Below are 19,482 nucleotides of genomic sequence, written 5' to 3'. Positions count from 1 at the left end.
CTGGTCTGCAACAGATAGGCAGAGAGAGAGAAAGCCCTTAGAAACTTGTACAGCAGTTTGACCTTCCTGCGGCAGTTTTATGATGTTTCATCAAAGTGTTAGCCAATAACAGATTGGCAGGTGGCCTTGGGAGGGCTGCTCCCTCACGGGGAGAGATTGAGAAGTCTGGACACTGCTGGGTTAGGCAAAGCTAAATGAAATGAATAGTGACCAGCAGAAAAAGGTGGAATTCTGAGTGTGACTTTTAGTTGAATTCTGCTAAGAGACACTATATCAATACCTTTTAATTTGAGGGAACCTTGATTTCTTAAATTGGTCTTTGGTCTTGTTGAATAAATTTAACAGTTCCTACTATTCGTGTCGAAGAATACCAGTTTCTTCTTTCTTTTTTTCAAATGGCTCTGCTTACAGAGTCTAGCCTGGTATTTCACCAACATCGTGAACTAATGAAGTTAACGTTTGTTTTTAGGCTAACACCTCGGGAATCGTCTTATCCCTAAACAGTGCTGCGCTTCCCGGGAATGGCTGCTCCCCACTCCCTCAGAAGTTCTTTTGCTGCAAATCCAGCGTCCCCTTCATGTCTCTCCTCCAGAATCCGCCCAAGTCTCAAGCCCTTTCCTTTTCCTCCTTAAGTCCTGTCCTTAAACAGATGTGACACGAGCAGTTTCATTCCTTTTCTCCAGTCTCTCCACTCACTGCGGAATAATTGGGATTTAAGACAGAGTAGAATAGACTCTCTTAATCACAGTTTCTAGGAGGGCAGGAGGGCAGGCGGGTGTGTGTTGTTAGCCCTCTGGGTTTTGGATTTCCATTCACACAAGCTGTGTGTTATCGTGCTGTTTTAGGTTATTAATAAATTGGAAATGACGCTCCCATTTCCCCAAAGAGTTAGGTTTTAGCAGTTGAATTTCAGTTGTTTAGAGTGTTTATCTCAGACTTGTTGCTGCTTTCAGTGTTGTCTGACAATGCCGGGCTCTGACTGACAACGCGTTCTCTTGCAGACACGAGCTGGCGCTCCGAGGCGACCTTTCAGTTCACTGTGGAGCGCTTCAGCAGATTGAGTGAGTCGGTCCTTAGCCCTCCGTGTTTTGTGCGAAATCTGCCATGGAAGATTATGGTGATGCCACGCTTTTATCCAGACAGACCACACCAAAAAAGCGTAGGATTCTTTCTCCAGTGCAATGCTGAATCTGATTCCACGTAAGACAGTTTAAATGATGCAATTACAAACCCACAAATAGTTATACTACATTGTTGGAAGCCAGATTTGATTGGCCTCAATGAATTTTGAATTTCTTTTTGAGTTTCCTTGCTGCCTGTTACATAGTCCTTTGATTTTTAAGTTAGATTAATTACATTTCTCTCTTTAAAACTCACTGGTAGGTGTTATATCCAAATTAGGAAAGGTGTATATTTTTCTTGGAAATTAAAAAAATCTAAACTTCATGCGTTAGACTCTACCTGCCCATGGAGCATGGAATCAGGGCCTATCTGAACTAGCGGACTGCTAGATGACCACGTCTGATTCTACCATAACTGCCGGAGGGGTACATCGTAGTTAAGATTCTCAGGCAGACCTCACTGTATGTGAGCCGGTTCTTATGGGATATTCAAAAGTTCAAATTAAAACATTCTTTGAGGGTTTTACCAACGTGAGTTTCTCTGGCCAATTTTGTGGTGAAGCCAGGGCCTTGGCTAAATTTTTTCTTCCTGTGTTCACCTTGTAATTTGATCTGATGAGGATTTGGGCTGAGTTTGTTTTAGTGTGACAGATGACTTTAGCCGGAGCAGCAGTTTGGGTAAATGGCGAGCTTCCCGAGCCAGCGAGTGAGCAGAAGTGCCTGCAGGAATAGCACCGCCCTTACACTTGTTCCAATGAGTCTGCAGTCGAAAAATTGTTTTATAAAGCTCCACTTGAACTGGGTTTTAAACATTGACCAGATCTCCTTTTGTGGTCTGCCCACAAGACCTGCTTCTACAGTCATTCCTCCGGTGGTGTATTCAGTGCCCTTGCTCTTGGTTCCCTGGGAGCCCCCTGCACCGCCCAGCCTGGAACCCTGTGTGAAGGGTGCTTGGAGCCACAGCCCCCATGAGCTTCAGGGGGCAGGAGTGACACCTCCTACTAATTTAGAACCTGGAGCTTTAAGTCTGTTCATATTAAAAAAAAAAAAAAAAAGCATTATCATCATTCTGTTCTTTTCAAGTAATAACCGTATTAGATTCTAGAACTGTTATCTGACCAAAAAGCTCTCTTGCAAAGTGTTTAAAGTTTAGAAGCTTGTATTTATTTTCTAGATACCAATTAAAAAAAAAAAACTTGAAACTTTTTAGAAATTAAAAAGACATAAAACCATGAGTTAAATTACTCCAGGTTACATAGGGGCCCCCAGACCCTCTTCACTTCTCTCTCCACTAAAGATCAATGTGTCCTCCTCCTCCCTCTGAAGAACAGAGGGAGAAGATGGGAGTTCCTGTGTGCTGTGTAAATATGCCAGCTGAGGCTTAGGTTGTCTCCCCGAACAGGTCGTGGTCCTGTCACGCACAGGCGGTCCTGAAGATAATAAACTACAGGGATGATGAGAAGTCCTTCAGCCGGCGCATCAGCCACTTGTTCTTCCATAAAGAAAACGATTGGGGATTTTCCAATTTCATGGCCTGGAGTGTGAGTAACAGTGCACTCAGACTGAATGATCTGAGCATTATTCCTTGTCCCCTAATTCTTTATTCTTCAGATCCGTCTGCTTATTTTAGAATCAGAATATTTGCTTTATAATTTGGATAGGTAACTCCAAAAATATCTTTTCTTCGGTTTCTTAGTTTCAGCAGCCAGCAGGACTCAAGTCTCAATTTGTTGTCAGACGTTGTAAGGTAGTTTACAGATTTTCTGGTAGGCTAGATTTTCTTTAAAAGAGATAATACTGAGTGAGGCATAGTGCGGGGTGGTTTCATGTAACTTCCCTGAAATCTTAAGACAGCTCATTTGGGAAGCTTTACCCTATTACGTTCCGGGCACTAGGGTGATTGGAATGAAGTAAGTATTTGTGTGTTCTCATGCAGGCTGGATGTTCTTATTTTTTATAGGAAGTGACTGATCCTGAGAAAGGATTTATAGATGATGACAAAGTTACTTTTGAAGTCTTTGTACAGGCGGATGCCCCCCATGGAGTTGCGTAAGTCTTCCTTTAATCGGGTGCTGTTAAGAAATGTCTTGAGCTGTAGCGAAAGGAACAGAGGTGCACATATTCAACACATTAGCATGCTGTCTGTGCTCCCCCCTTGGCACACACAGATGGCATCCACAGACACGTGTGTCAGCTTCACGTGCATGAGTTTGTGGAGCAGATTGGTGGAGCACTTCCTGTGTGCCAGACACTCTGCTGGGCTCTAGGAATATAATTATGTCAACAAGGCAGCCATGGTTTTCTGTCCTCAGAGAACTCGGGGCTGGTTGGGCAGAGGAGCTAACACCAGTACTTAAGTAGCTGCAGCCACAGGCGCTCTTGTTACTCTGGAGAGGTAGCCATACGCGTGTGATCACTGGGGGGCAGTGAGGCAGAGGAGCTGCGAGGAAGGCTGCTGTCTCTGGGCCCCGGGGTCTGTGTGCAAGAGCACGTTGCATGTTTTTGGCCTTGAAGAGTGTATAGGATTGTGTCACTTGTTGATAAGGAGGGCCAAGGGAGTTGAAGGTAGGGCAGACAACCTGAGTACGACCCCAGCGGGGAAGTACAACGAGTTTCTTATGGTGAGGAGTGAAGAAATCAAACGCAATCTAGAAGTAGTTAAATGCAGGCACCACTGTCCTTTATGTTTTTTTCTCTTTCCACATGGCCCTGCTCTCTGGCCAGAGTGCCTGGGTTGACTTGGCTAGAATGAGCAGAGAGCAGCGGGGCAGCCAAGAAGGGCAGTCACTCAGCTCAGGTCCTGACTGAGGTGGCCTGTGTGTGGCACTGGGAGTTTTTCTAAAAAGCAAATAAGATTTATTAGCTTTTCATGAATTGGACTGATATAGGAGGAATCAGACTTTTCTTGGGTAACCTTTTGGAATGTATACTTGAATTGTATTCAGATATCAGGAGTAGGTGGCAAAAAAACATGTTATTTCTAATTAATTTTTCTGTGGATTTTCCCCATTTTTAAAACCTTCCCCAATGCTTATGATATATGTCTCTTGACTAAAAAAGTAGATTGGATTTTCAGCCTCACCAATCAAAACAGCTATATTGGTTCAGTTTTACTTGGGAAAACCTATTCAACCATTATCACCTACCTCTTTGTAGGGGGTTTGGTTTGGGGGGAGGGGTGGAAAATAACCACCTTTACAGGTGGTTTAAGATTTTTGCATTTTGGGGCCAATTATTTATACACAGGCATTTTAACCAGGGCCGTTTGGTACATGTGAGTGGGTTTACAAGGCCACGGACTAACCTGGGAATCACAGAGCCCCAGTGACCCTGACGTCACAGTAAATGTCTCCTAGCGTTGTCTTTGAGTTGTATGCAGAGGCGGTGGGATGGCGCTGGGAAGGGCTGTTCTGCTTTCAGGTGGCATTCTCTCTAGCCTCCTGTTACTTCTGGGAGGTGAGGGGGAGTAGGGACTATTAAATCTGAAGAAATATACCTTTTCTCCCAACCAACCACCAGTGTAACAGACTAATGAGAAAAATCTCTAGGAGTTTAAAAGTCTGAACTAAAACTTGCTGCTGTACACGCCTGCCCTTTCCTATTTACATGACCCTACAGGAAAGAGGGGTTTCGGCTGTTCCCATTTTGTGTTGACAACACCCGTGATGGAACTACCCGGGGGCTCGGGTTGATAGAAGTAGAGTTTAATTAGTGTTTGTGAGCGCTGCTCTCGGTAAGTGATGGCCGTGCTGCTGTCATCAGGCAGTGCTTAGGGGCCTCTCCGGGGCCAGGGATGAGTCTGCACTGGGCTGTGCTCTTGAGCGAACACAACTGGTGACCCCCGGAGGGAGCCATGTGATGAGAACTGCCAGCCTGGTGCTGAGCTGTTCACTTGGAGACGGGTGCTCGGACCTCACCCTGGTGTCCAGTCGGTGGGAAGGAGGTGATGGTGCAGAAATGAAAGTAGTGAAACGCCGGTGCCTCGGCGACTTCCGGTTGCATCACCCCACACACGCTGCAGAAGCAAGGAGGTGTCCTGTGCAGTTTTCCCTCAACCTCAAACTGATCTTGTAGGTGGGATTCAAAGAAGCACACGGGCTATGTCGGTTTAAAGAATCAGGGAGCGACTTGTTACATGAACAGCCTGCTGCAGACTTTATTTTTCACAAACCAACTACGAAAGGTAAATGGATGGTATTTCTCTCCCTCAACCTTCCACCCACCCTTTTCTCTCAAGTATGAAGGGGCAGGCGGAGCCCCTCACCAGACCCTGCCGTGTCTCGTCCTGGTACGCAGGGCTGCTCCAGGGAGGGCCCTGCTTTACGCTTATGCCCCTTTATTCCTCAGTGTTTCAACACTTGTGACGCTAACTTGGCCAACAGAGCTATTGGGCTAGAAATAATACAGGTTTCTTTGTTAATACGAAAGTCATTAGCAGCAACATTTGAAAGAGTTTCATATCAAAATTGATTAGTTGAAAAACTACTGGCTGAGAAGTCCAAATACTCCTTTTTGTAAGAATATCAACAAGACTAGATATCTTTGAATCTAATAGAAGACAGTTATTTGTCCTTGAGGAATGTCATACGAACAGGGCAGCAGGACAGGCAGCACGCGCTCCTGGTTGTGGGGAAACTATTGGCTGATCTGCTGGCTTTTCCTGTCATACGCGCTCTGTTCTTCTGGGCAGTGTTAATCACCCTGATGGGGTTACATCCTGGGGTTAGCTGAGCGTGGATAATTTCAGTAGCATTTAAGTTTCATCAACTCTTCTGTTCACAAGTAATGCTAAGTTTTAAAATGTTGCTCTCAGAAATATAAAATAGAAGTGGTTCTCATTGGATGGTGAACTATAATTTTTTTAATTCTTTTTTTTTTCCACTTTCTCATAACTTCCAGATTGTCTCTAAAGACTTCCATGATTTAAAAAAAAAAAATTCCTCACCCTTTTGGGGGATAGTTGAAAGCCCTACCCAACTTCCTTAGTCATTGTGATTTTAGAAATGATACTTTCACATAAAATTCCATTTTTATTTCTGAATCAATTCTTTTAGGCTGTGTACATGATGCCAACAGAGGGTGACGATTCATCAAAAAGCGTCCCTTTAGCATTACAGAGAGTGTTCTACGAATTACAGCATAGTGATAAGCCCGTAGGAACGAAGAAGCTGACCAAGTCGTTCGGGTACGTGTTGGGAGCCTCTCCTTCCTGCTGCGTGAAGGGTGACAGTGGACGGGCAGAGCCCAGGCCGTCCACTGTGTCAGCGCATTTTATCAGTCTGCTGCGTTAGACCTCTTTGGAAACGGAAGCTCTGTTTTAAAATTTTTGCTTCAGAAATAATTCACCACTTAGATTTACCTGTCAAGAAAAGGATACGTATGGTTTCCAAACATCTGTAAATTTAATTGCAAACACAAGCTTCCCCTGCAGTAAGATGCAGAACAAGATGAAGTTGGGAACTTTTGGATGTCCTGCTAAAATTCAGTTTGTCTTTGGATTGTAACACGCCCTGCCCCCAATAATCTTCTCCAAAAAAAATGAATTCAAGAATAATTGACTGGCTTAGTTTTTTTTTTAATCTAAGTTGCTTGTTACTTTACTCTTATTTGAAATTTGGACGGTTAAATGTAAATTCGTTTTATCTTTCTAAGGTGGGAAACTTTAGATAGCTTCATGCAACATGATGTTCAAGAGCTATGTCGCGTGGTAAGTTGCAAGCTGTAATTGTATACTACTTACATTTAATATTCTGAAGCACTGTCAGAAGTTGTTACCAAGTGAAACCTCAGACCTTCACACCACTGTGATTCCAGTTATGCCCATCTTTGGTCAGGACCTAGGATAGAAAGAAAAGGCAGCATCTTCAGTTTAAAAGCCAGAGAGACTGACGAAAAAGTGTTCTTTGATAGGGAAGTGTGAGGGGAGACTTGAGTTTGAGTAGTAGGAGGTGATATACTTTAAATTTGTTAAATTGGTGTAATCTATCAGAGTTCTTAATCAAAGAAACAACAGATTCGTTGGCCTGAGTGGCCATCCTGACAGACCCCATTTCACTGTAGAATAGTGACTTCTGTTCTTACATCCAGACCCAGGCCCCCTCCTTTGCACAGAAGCTCTGTTCGAAGCCAGCCTCTGTGTGGCTGATCCTCCCCCAAAATCTCCTTTAGTCACTAGCAAATTCCCGTTCTTCCAGTTGTGATAAAGACACACAGACACACGCAACGTGAAATGGCTGTTCAAGGTGATTGGCTGGGCAAGGTGTGTTTTCTTTTTTGCAGCACTAGCTGGATTGAATCCAGTTCATTAAATATCCATGGACAAACCAGTCAATCCTGTTGACAGGCTCAACCTCATTAATCTCTTGGTGTGGACCAAAACGAGTTAAGTTTAGTGCTCAATTTACATGCTTTTCCACAGAGGTAAAATGAATATAAAAAATGCTTCTAAAGGCACTACAGATTACTAATTCATTCCAAAGGCGGTATAGAGGGTTAATCTCAACTGTTGCATGTAGATATTTGTGTAAATATCCAACCAAGGAAGAAAGATTTTGTATGTTTTTGATAATTGCATGCTAAAGGTCATAATATTTATAGTCTAGAATTTCTTTGACCAGTGAAATTTCCTAGTCATGTTTCAAATTACTGTATCTTAATTAAGCATAACATGTTCTTAAAGCCAAACCTTTCTCTTCCAGTTGCTTGATAATGTGGAAAATAAGATGAAAGGCACATGTGTAGAAGGCACCATACCTAAGTTATTCAGAGGCAAAATGGTGGTATGTGATTACCAGTTTTAATGAACGATTTTAAAAGATTTAAAAATGCTGTTACTTTGACGATGAATGCTTAAGCCGTTGTGTTCCCCGTGTTTATAGTCCTATATCCAGTGTAAAGAAGTGGACTATCGGTCCGATAGAAGAGAAGATTATTATGACATCCAGCTAAGCATAAAAGGAAAGAAAAACAGTAAGTTCTGTCTACCACATGGCACAGCCTTTTGATCATTTGTTCTGGTTTAATGCTTCATTTATACAAGTGGTTTTTATGAAATACAGCTTAGAGAAAATCGCCCAAATGATACATGTAAAGCTCACGCAGGCCCCCACCCAGGTCAGGAAACAGAACATTTGCAAGCACAAATATTGGCCCTTCCCAGTGGCTGCCTCCCCCTCCTCAGAGGAAACCACTGTTGGGGCTTCTAGCATCCTATCCCAGGTTATTTTTGCATGTTTCACTATTGACGTGCTCCTGTAGACTGTAGTCTCTGATTCTTGTTTCTTTTGCTGATCGTTGTATCCATGCAGTTCATCTTCGTTGTGAGCAGCAGCAGTTTGACCATTTTCATTGCTTTATAGTATTCCCCTTGAGGAATGTGCCACAAGTTGTTTGAATCTGTTCTTTTCTTGATGGGTATTTGTGTTATTTTCAGTGTGAGGCTGGTAGGCAGGACTGTTCCACCCTTTATTTGCATTTAGGGTGGGTGGAATGCTGGCTCTGAGGGCCTGCAGACATGTTGAACTTAGCAGGTAAAGCACTTTATCTGTCTCACACGCTGCTCAGGGCGTGAGAGCTACAGTTGTTCCACATCCACCCCAAGCAGTCATCAGACAAGGGGCATTTTGGTGGGAATGTGGTGCCATCTGGGGTTTAATTTGCATTTCTTTGGAGATGAGGGAGTTTCACTTTTTCAAATGCTTATTGGCCATTTGCACATCTTCCTGAACATATGGAATGTAGTTTGTAATAACTCAGTGTCCTGGTCAACTGATTCTGTTGTCTGTAATTTCTGCATCTTTTTTGGTTTTGTTTTTGTTTTTGTTTTTTTCAACTGAAGCATAGTTGATTTATAACGTTGTATTAATTTCTAGTGTGGAGCATAGTGATTCAGTCATACATTAATACATACACACACACACAAATTCTTTGTCATTTTAGGTCATTATGACTCAAGGCTGGAGCTGGATCTCTTGATTCATTTTTCGCCCCAGGCTTTACATTCTGGCTCTTTGTGTACCTGGTCATCTTTTACTGGGTGCGAGCCGGTGTGACTTTTACCTTGGGTGAAGGGTATTCTTATCCTTTGTGCTGGGGCAGATTTCAGTTATTTGGAGGTAATTTGGGGCCTGTTGATGAGCTTGGTCATGTGCAATGCAGTGAGGTTTGTTGTCCCCACAGCCAAGCCAGCACATTGAGTTTTCTGCCTGAGCGACCATTCCCGATCCTTCTGTGAAATTTCCTCGCCCGCTCACCAGTCAGTGCTCACCCAAGGCTCCAGGGAAACCCTCTGCACATCGCCAGGCTCTCTCCTGCACAGTGTTCTCCCCAGGACCTTGTCCTGCAGATGCCAGCCGCCTCGGTCACGCTCTCTCAGGGAGACTGGGCTCTCCACTTGGGCTTCTCTTCCCTGCGTGCAGCCTGGAAGCTCCAGGCCGTAAGCTGGGACCGTTGAAGGGCTCCCAGCGATGACTGTCCTGCAGGCCAGTTGTCTGCTCTGCTCCACGGCTCTGGGCGCTGGCTCTGGGTTGGATGTCGTGCTCGGCCCCCAGTGTGGGGCTGAGCAGCGTAGCCCTCTGTTTAACAGAATTTCATAATTATAGTGAAATCCAGTCCATCTTTGCCCTCTTTTTTTTTTTTTTTTTTTTTGACTTTTTAATATATATATATATTTTTTTTTGAAGTATAGTCTGTATAATGTGTCAGTTTCTGGTGTACAGCATAATGCTTCAGTCATACATGAACATCCATATATTCATTTTCAAATTCTTTTTCACTGTTACTGCAAGATACTGACTGTAGTTCCCTGTGCTACACAGTGTGAACTTGTTGTAATCTTTGCTTTTTTACAGTGAAATCCAAATCAACCTTTGCTGTTTGTTTTCTAAGAACATCTATCCTGAGGTCATAATTCTCTTATCTGTTACTGTTTTACCTTTCCTGTTTATCTACGGTCCCCTGGGTTAATTTCTTTGTGCACATGGTCACAGTGGGTGAAAGGCGCTCGGCCTGCACCTTTGTCAGTAGTGAGCCCCTCGGATCTGTATAGACCTGTCTCTAGACTCTTTCTCCTGGTTGGCCAAATTCTGGGATAAAATTTACTTTCTTCGATAAATTCTACATTCTTTTTCAGCTTCGTTGTGGTTTGATAAAATTTTAAGTTACTTAAAATGTGCATTATGATTTTTTTAACTGAAGTACAGTTAATCTACAGTGCTGTTACTTTCAGGTGTGTGTCACGGTTACTAGATGTGCATGTGTATAGTCAAAAGTATTACTCCTGTCTAGTCAGTGAACACACCCATCACCTCATTACTCATTTATTTTTTAAATTTTAGTATTTTGGGGTGAGGACATTTAAGTCCTGCTTTCTCACGGACTTCGGCCATGCAGTGCAGTGTCCCCGGTGCACGCCGTGCTGTACATCAGCTCCTCCCTTCCTACTCATCTGAAAACTGAAAGCTTGTGCCCCTTTTCCCAGCTCTCCCTCCTCTTTCTCCCACCCCAACCCCAACGTGCCTCCTCTGTTTCCACACTGACTTAATTGTAGCTTTAAGTGATCAAAATTTGGACTTTACTGTTACTTGATTTTTGTTAAAGTTATTAAAACATTGACTCTATGTTATCATCTGTTAACACCCTTTCCAAAACCCTACCAGCGTCCTTAGAGTTTACACCTTTTGCCAGACGGGTGAAGGGGCAGAGCCCAGCAGTCACCGCTCACAGCTGCAGTTACTACGTCCTCTCCCTGGCTCCTGAATTTGTGTTACAATCAGAACGTTAGGGATAACATTGGCTGACCTTTTTTTTTTCTTTCTCTCTTAAAAGTATTTGAATCATTTGTGGATTACGTGGCGGTAGAACAGCTAGATGGCGACAATAAATACGATGCCGGGGAGCATGGCTTGCAGGTAACTTGTGTGTCAGTGTCCTGCTGTATCTTTCCACTTGTGTCCAGGTCTTTTGCTTACTTGTGAACTAAAATTTCATGTGTATCTTTTCATATGTTGCTGGTGCTAAAAGGATTTTATTTCTCAGTCAAAAGGATATTATATTGAGAGAGCTCCGATGGTATCACTGGTGTAGTTGATCCGGCAGGGGTGGGGAGGTGTCGGGAAGGAGATTGAAGTGGGGCCAGTTTGCTGGAGGTAGAATCGGGGTGGGAGGTGTCGGGAAGGAGATTGAAGTGGGGCCAGTTTGCTGGAGGTAGAATCATCACCTGACACACTGAGGGTCCCCACCCTCAGCCCCCACTTCCTCTGTCCTGTCCCTTACCTTGCCAGTGTCAGACCAGACCTTCTCTGAGTCAAACAGAACTGCTTAGTCACGTGGACTCTGATTTGGGTTGGTGGTGGTGTTTGGTTCCCACGCCCCAGCCTTTTTTTTTCTTTTGCAGTGGAGTTTTAGTTTTCTGAGGATCCTGACTTCCAGAATGAGCAGTACATTTTCTGTTATTTTTTCCACGAACTGCTTGTTTTCCACATGGCCCCACAGGAACTCTGGGCTTCAGACAGAGCAGCGAGTATCGTGAACAAGTGACAGTCTGTGGTCAGACAGAGGGACAAAGACAGTGGCCTTTCTAGCCAGACTGGTTAGTGCATCAGTAGCGTCCTCACAGATCCATCTGAGTTGCAGCCTCATAACCCTGACTTATTGGCTCAACTAGTGTATAATTTTTCAGACCATCCTGAGTTCACCAAGCTTGCTAATTTATAATTCATAGTGCTGGTGAACCCATTTAGCAGTGGATTACAGACCTGCTGTTCTTCTGCTTGCTCAGGCCACTCGGGACGCTGAGCTGTAGATCACTTAGCAAACATGCTACTGGATGTGCTTAGTCAAGTCGCAAGAACTGCCCTTAACCACACTGGGTAGTTCTGGGTCTGGTGAGCAGTATGTATTTCAGAGTCACAGTCTCAGTGGACAGTGATGCAGGAGCAGAATTCTTCCGGTGCTCTTACAAGTGGTAGTAAACCCTGCCGTTCCTTTGTGTGGCAGGTTCCTGGGCTTTTGCTTTGCTTCCCAGAATGTACATTGGAGAACACTGCCACGTAGACATGGCTTGTCACAGACCCCCAGTTCCTCCAAGTGGACGTTTTCTAGCAGGCATTAGAAATAAGGTTACAACTTACTGGAAATATAGCCGTGGTGATGGCCACCGATGGCCCAGTGATGGTCGGATTTGCCAAAGGCTTATTTGGGCGAGGAAGGAGCTGGCTGAGGTGGAGAGAGGAGTGAGGCCTAGGTCCCTCCACAGAAGCCCTTGTTGGAAGGTTGGGATGTTGGTCGGGATGTCCTGTAACACAGAGACTGCCAATAACCGGGCAGAGGCCCTGATGGTGGTCAGAGGTGTTGCTGATACTGATCGGAATAGTTGTCGGAGCTGAGCGATCAGTGAGCTCCAAGTGGTGCTCCCCAGTCTGTGTTCTTAAGTGGACATCTTCAAAGCCCGGGGGGAGGGCGGCTGTCGCTGGTGGTGCCCCCGTCCTGTGACTGCTCGCCTGCAGATTCTGCCTGGGTGCTCCACAAGCACGCCTGGTCTTACATAATTGTCATCATTTTCCTTTTCCATTTGATGACTTCTCCGTGTTTCTCCATCATGTTTGAAGTGTTAAATGAGTATGTAATGCGGCAGCAAGTGACTGAGCCTGAATTTACGCCACTGTTCCCCTGTTGCTGGGTATCAAGTTAATATAATGCAGAGTGAGAGGGAATGACACACACAAGCCGTTGCAGCGCTATTGTAATAGCAGACCTGATAACGGTCTAAACAGCACGCTTTAAAGGCATCCTAGATGGCTGCCCCCCAGAGGTCGCCCGTGTGTTCCCATCTTGCTGAAACACTTGCTTTCAGAAACTGCTTCAAGAAATAAGTAGAGGTGAACTAAATTTGCATTTCTTTTTCACTGTCCAGGAAGCAGAGAAAGGTGTGAAATTCCTAACATTGCCGCCAGTGTTACATCTACAACTGATGAGGTTTATGTATGACCCTCAGACGGACCAAAACATCAAGATCAACGATAGGTAATCTAGAGTGGGCTGTGGAAGTTAGGATTTAACCAGCATCCTGATTTAGGGGGTTAGTCTCAGTGCTTTGTTTAGTCTTTCTCTTTTTGGTCTCATCTCTGATTTATTTAGGTTCCCCTCTGCCTAGGTGTCCCAAGAACTGTAATTTTAAAGGGATAACTAGTATCAGGGGCTTTTTCCTCTGTGTCTCCTTCCAAAGGATCCCTGGCCCCTCTACACTGCGGCAGATTGAAGCCCCCGAGGAGAGGGCATTTTCTGTCCCACAGCTTTGCGTCCACCAGAAGTGGAATTTGATGTTACTGCATTTGTTTAAATAGGATTCTCCTATATTTTGTAATTTCTCAGTTGGTATAGAATGTGCTAGAATTGTCAAGAATGCTAACGTAGGTGTGTGTGCCTCTAGGTGCATCTAGAGCCTTAAAGTACTAGAGTAAAGAGTGAGACCACGCCGCGCTTCATCTGGCTCAGACGGAACTTCCATCCTGATTAGTTTGAGCAGTAACTTTGTACACCTTGGCCAGGGGTGCAGCCTGACAACCAGCAGTCTCCTAGAGGCTGGTCCGTCAACCCTCAAACTCTAGGGAGAGTATGACCCCAGTCAGATTACTTGCCACCAGGCGGGCCTGCTCCTCCGTTCTCACCCTTTAAGGTCAGGTCTCCGAGAATCTGCCTCCTGCAGACCCCACAGGCCAGTGGCCTATAGACTGGGTCCAGCCTGCTGGTGTGCTTTGTTGGGTCCCCACCTTCTGTTTTTATTGGAGTTAGTTGCCCAAAAAAATTTTTTTTAATCATGATGTTTCACATAAATGTGCAGATTTCTGGCATCTTAGAGGAGTTCAGGGCATTTGGCATTGCTGGGCGGAAGCTGCCTCTTTGGGTTCAGGCACATGCTCTGCTGGGCACCATGGTCCTTGTCTACCTGCCTCCTGCCCAGCCTGCCTCAGGGCATCCCCGATGAATTTTGACCACGTCATTGAAGTGTTGACGGAGCCAGTATTGTTTAAAACACGTCAGGTCTTAGAAATAGCAGGGTAGGTTTCCTTGTTAGGTATTCCCTCCCCAAGTTTGATTTTTCCACATTTCTCAAACCTATAGTTTATCTCTAATGGTCTAAGACCTATACAAGCAGAATCATTCATTAATGCATTTGAAAATGTCCACATCCTAGAAAGGTCACTGTGTCAGAAGACTGTTGTCTGATCCTGGAATTTAAAATTCTGTTACATCAGTGCCTTATAGGTATTTTCCTCTTACCAGGCTTCAAATTTTGTCTTGACTTGTGGATAATCTGTAGGAACTGCCTTAGAAGTAGTTCAGAGGACCTTCCAGGTTAGATTTACTAACCTTTCCGAGTAAAGATGAGCAAATGTTAGCTAGGTCCAGCAATAAATGCAGCCTAATGGTGAAGTATTTTACAAGTAAATGAGATCTATATTTCTCTTGATGTTTTTTAATAGGTTTGAGTTCCCTGAACAGTTACCACTAGATGAATTTTTGCAAAAAACAGATCCCAAGGACCCTGCAAATTACATTCTTCATGCAGTCCTGGTTCATAGTGGAGATAATCATGGTGGACATTATGTGGTTTATCTAAACCCCAAAGGGGACGGCAAAGTAAGTACTAGGCAAGGGGCGGGTTGGATGCGGTACTGTGTAGGGAATTCACAGTGATGCTCAGCTTCAGACTTTGCCTTGATAGTGAAGGATTCCCTCCTGGCCTCTGAACAGAGGTCATGTCTGTATGTTCTGATCTGTTTTAATCGCTGATACTTCTAAAGGTGTGAATAGTAAATTATGATTGTACTTTATACGTACATCCAGTTATTGGCATCAATTGTTGGACCTTGGAAGAATCCCTTTATATCTAGCACAAGGCACTTGTTCTCCACTGACAAATAATCACACTAATTCCTGTGGCCCGGGGTGGGGGGGGACGCATTGTTTGCACGTTGCTCTGCATACATCATTGTCTGTGCTGTGAAAGGCAGTCTGCCTGGTTCACGTGGATCCCATCACGTGATCTTCATCGGGGGAGCAGAGGAGGGTCTTGCGGTCTGAGTCAAGAGCCATAGGGCCAGCGAGGAAGAGAGCAAAGGTTGGGCCAGCCTAGCTTATGCTGTGAGGAAATTTGATGGAGGGACCCCCTCAGCACAGATCACGACGAGCCTTTAACTGTAGGAGTTAGTACCATGTAAAATGGCTCCATCCATGGTGGAGAGAGTTTGAGCCTAAGCTGAAAACATGCTGAGTACAGTACAGAAACTGCCGATGGGTGAGTATTAGCAGTTCCCCTAGAGTACGGAAGGAGGAAGGCAGAGGTGCTGGGCATGGTTGCCTCAGGCAGACTGTGTATTTCGGGAAAATGCTGCCTTTTAGTTAGTGCACGCTTTATCTCCGCCGTGGTCTCTCCTTGGCAGTGGTGTAAGTTTGACGACGACGTGGTGTCGAGGTGTACGAAGGAGGAAGCAATCGAGCACAACTATGGGGGCCACGACGACGACCTCTCCGTCCGGCACTGCACCAACGCCTATATGCTGGTCTACATCCGGGAGTCGAAGCTCAGTGAGTGGAGCTGGTTTGTGGTGCGCTCGCCGAGGGGAGCTCTTACGCTGGACCATGGGTCCACCTGCCGAGGCATTGTCGCCTGTGCAGACCCGTTTCCTCCTCGTTCTGCCTACTCACAACACTTAGCAGCAGCTGGATTGGGCTTGTGGGTTTTGGTGTGGACCTGTGGTGCCAAGTAATTTTACTCTAGTGGATTGCTTTATTCATGACGACGTAATGCACAGAGGTGAAGGAAGATGCGTTTGTCCCACAGGTGAGGTTTTACAAGCTGTCACCGACCATGATATCCCTCAGCAGTTGGTGGAACGATTACAGGAAGAGAAAAGGATCGAAGCTCAGAAGCGGAAGGAGCGGCAGGAAGCCCATCTGTACATGCAAGTGCAGGTCAGACGCCAAGCACAGCCGAGACAGCCCCGAGTGCCCTGGGAGCCTAGCTCCCCTCCCCGGAGTGATGGGGGACTGGTCAGGGCATTGCTCCCGGAGCCGCTCTGGGCAGCTCCTTGACCATGTAACTGAGGGACCGTTCAGAGTCAGGACTGAGCATGAGAGGTGCTCGGGCCACCGACAGACACAGCAGGGATATGTTAGTGTTTATAAAAAGTGCAGGGGATTAGAGGAGTGACGGCCCAGGAAGGATGCTTGGGAGGGAGGGCAAGCAGAACCCCGGGGAGGCCTGGGCAGGTGGGCCCAGGCTGTGGAGCACCAGGGAGCACTCCAGTAGGGACGAGAATTGCCAGGTGGTTTTGGTTCATGATTTAGTGGCAGTGAGGAAGCAGAACCATTCGTTTTAACAAGTTGACTACTTGGGAAAAGGCACATGTGCATCCTGACTTTGATGTTTGAAGATCACCACACAGATGGGTTTCTAGCTGATGCTTATTCATGAGCTTAGAGTGGCTGTGTGGACGTGGCTGGTTTTCATCTTTCTAAATCAGAACCTGATTTAGTTCTTGATCATTCTGGTGCTTTTCTGCTTGCATCTTCTGAAGAAGATTCGTTAAAGCAAAAGACTACTAGTTTTTATTTTTAGCATTTTATTCTTGAACCTCAGTTTCGATCAGGGTCATCTTGTTCTGTTTTGTCTGTTGTCTGTTTTGTCCATTCTGCATTTTCATGGCATTTTCAGATCGTTGCAGAGGACCAGTTTTGTGGCCACCAAGGAAATGATATGTACGATGAAGAAAAAGTGAAATACACTGTGTTCAAAGTGTTGAAAAACTCCTCGCTTGCTGAGTTTGTCCAGAACCTCTCTCAGACCATGGTGAGTGCCCGTCCTTGGTGGTTTATTCTGACATCCCAGTTTCCCCTCCTCCTTCCTGACTGGATGAGGTCAGATTCTGCCTTTTGTGAGCTGTGGGGCCTGAGCTCATTTCCTTCCAGGTTGTGCCCTTTGGCATCTCCTGGCATCTCATCTCCTCTCATCTCCCCAGCTGCCCCCACCACCAACCCCCACCTGGTAAAAGGGACTTGGAGCCCTGAACCCCAGTGATCCCGACAGTCGGGTCACTGTTGTCCACCCCCCATCAGCAGGGAGAGCTGTAATTTGTGATTTTTTTTTCTTCGTAATCATATAACCATTACTTTGATATAGAATTAAAACATAAGCTGATTTTGTTTCAATTAATTTGTGGTTTTCAGGGGTTTCCACAAGATCAAATTCGGTTATGGCCCATGCAGGCAAGGAGCAATGGCACCAAACGGCCGGCAATGCTGGATAACGAAGCGGACGGCAACAAAACAGTGAGTGTGGCCAGGCTGGGAGTGCGCAGAGGGCAGGTGCGCCTGCTTCGTCTCCCTTAGGGCCAGTTATGTAGAGTTGGACCCGATTACAGTTTTTCATTCCGCTTAGCCATTAAAATCATCTAAAATCAGCGTCTCTTTTGGAAATAGATGATTGAACTCAGTGATAACGAAAACCCTTGGACAATATTTCTGGAAACAGTTGATCCGGAGCTGGCTGCTAGTGGAGCGACATTACCCAAGTTCGATAAAGATCGTAAGTGCCCACCCAGCCCAGCCCCTCCAGAGGTGGAGTGGGCTCCCTGGACCCCAAACACACAGGGCTAGGTGCTCTTCCCTGACAAATATTTTAATTCCAGAAGTGTTTGTTAAGTCCCCACTGTGTTCAAGGCTTCTCCATGAAGTCAAGTCAGAACGGACTGTGGGTTTGCAGTGTCCTGGGAGGTGTGGAGAAATAGCAGCAGCCTTGAGTCCATCAGATCGAACAGAGCAGGGGTTGCTTCAAGAGCCAGATAGTAAATATTTTATGCTTTGTGGGCCCTACGGCCTCTACCTGCTATTGTGGCAACTACACAGCCACAGAGATGATGTAAAGGAACAGGCTGCCCGTACTCAGCACAGTTTGATTTGCAAGACAGGTGGGTCCAGGTTTGGTGACACTGGCTGTGATAGAAAATGATAGATTTTTTTTTTTTTTACTTGAAGTGGTCACCTCTCTGTCAAAGACACACAGCCATTCATGTATATTCCCATGGTGACACTCAGCTAGCTAGTGAGTACCAGGTCTGAAACTAAAGGTTTCTGCAACTCTCTGCCCTTACTCTCTTCTTTACTGCTGCAGATGCAGCGTTTCCCGTGGGCTGAATGTTTGATTGATGCTGCAGCCCCAGGAAGCACTTCATTGGGCACAATAACTTTCAGGTGCCCTAAGGTGTCATTTCAGTTGCAAAAGATGAGTATTTCTTAACATTACACGGACTGTAAGGTTCTGACCCAGCCTGTTGTCAACCTTGTAGACGATGTGATGTTATTTTTGAAGATGTACGATCCCAAAACGCGGAGCTTGAATTACTGTGGGCATATCTACACGCCGATATCCTGTAAAATACGTGAGTCCCGCCTGCACTCCCTTCTGAGCTGCTTTCGCTGAAGTCTCGGTGTATCACAGCTTCACACTCTTGCTTTTTCTTGAACCTAGGTGACTTGCTCCCAGTTATGTGTGACAGAGCAGGATTTATCCAAGATACTAGCCTTATCCTCTATGAGGTTTGGATCCTTCTTTTCCTGTAATCAGCACATCGTTACTGGCTGGGGGAGGACTTTCCCATGTGTTCTGCTGGCCCTGAGTTTGTCGTCGTGTTCAGGCCGCAGCTAAGCAGAGCCTCGGTGACCTGAGTCAGGATCCTGTCTGTACATTTGTGTACATTTTTTTTTTAGCTCTCGGAGGGGGGCGGGGAGTGATTATTATATCCTTATGAGTATTAATATTTCACACTAACGTTTTTATTAAAAATGTAGGGTTGGTGGAATTGGGTATGGAGAAGTTATATACAGTGTATGACCATATTAAACATTGGACAAATGTTGCATTGTAACCATGTTCTTTTTCCTGTAGGAAGTTAAACCGAATTTAACAGAAAGAATTCAGGACTATGACGTGTCTCTTGATAAAGCCCTCGATGAGCTAATGGATGGTGACATTATAGTGTTTCAGAAGTATGTACTTTTTGAAAGATTTTATCTTTGTGCTAATGTGAGAAGTTTTTGTTTGTTTGTTTGTTTGTTTGTTTTAAGTTCTAGAACCCAGTAACAAATCGTCTCTAGACCCCGAGTGACGGTTTGTTTGAAGTTGACAGAATGTTGACAGAAGTTGGTCTTCTCTGGGTTTTGAAATTAGGGATGGTGAGCGGTTTCCTCACTGAATCCTTTTATTTCCTAAAAACGTCTGTGGCGAGCATGGTAACTGGCAGCAGGGTGGCAAGAGTCTGTATGGACTAGCAGGGTTGTTTTGGCCCCTTAAAACATGGGCTTG

The 19,482-nt window shown here is 45.2% G+C and overlaps 1 protein-coding gene across 2 annotated transcripts in view; it reads left to right on the top strand.

Annotated features, from left to right (window-relative positions):
• USP7 (ubiquitin specific peptidase 7) overlaps positions 1-19,482 on the top strand; it is a 54,796-nt gene that overhangs the window by 29,433 nt on the left and 5,881 nt on the right. For both annotated transcript variants that reach the window (XM_074346757.1, XM_045521131.2), the window contains 19 exons: positions 1,002-1,200; positions 2,524-2,662; positions 3,082-3,170; positions 5,196-5,304; positions 6,176-6,306; positions 6,774-6,828; positions 7,820-7,900; positions 8,000-8,090; positions 10,947-11,029; positions 13,033-13,142; positions 14,603-14,759; positions 15,563-15,707; positions 15,964-16,094; positions 16,837-16,971; positions 17,349-17,450; positions 17,601-17,706; positions 18,467-18,559; positions 18,649-18,716; positions 19,066-19,166. In XM_074346757.1, the coding sequence (XP_074202858.1) occupies positions 1,002-1,200; positions 2,524-2,662; positions 3,082-3,170; positions 5,196-5,304; positions 6,176-6,306; positions 6,774-6,828; positions 7,820-7,900; positions 8,000-8,090; positions 10,947-11,029; positions 13,033-13,142; positions 14,603-14,759; positions 15,563-15,707; positions 15,964-16,094; positions 16,837-16,971; positions 17,349-17,450; positions 17,601-17,706; positions 18,467-18,559; positions 18,649-18,716; positions 19,066-19,166 (2,125 nt within the window). The remainder of the gene's footprint in view (positions 1-1,001; positions 1,201-2,523; positions 2,663-3,081; positions 3,171-5,195; positions 5,305-6,175; positions 6,307-6,773; positions 6,829-7,819; positions 7,901-7,999; positions 8,091-10,946; positions 11,030-13,032; positions 13,143-14,602; positions 14,760-15,562; positions 15,708-15,963; positions 16,095-16,836; positions 16,972-17,348; positions 17,451-17,600; positions 17,707-18,466; positions 18,560-18,648; positions 18,717-19,065; positions 19,167-19,482) is intronic.

This window comes from Camelus bactrianus, chromosome 18 (assembly GCF_048773025.1).
Source record: "Camelus bactrianus isolate YW-2024 breed Bactrian camel chromosome 18, ASM4877302v1, whole genome shotgun sequence".
NCBI lineage: Eukaryota > Metazoa > Chordata > Mammalia > Artiodactyla > Camelidae > Camelus > Camelus bactrianus.
This window is presented reverse-complemented; position numbering and strand designations above follow the sequence as displayed.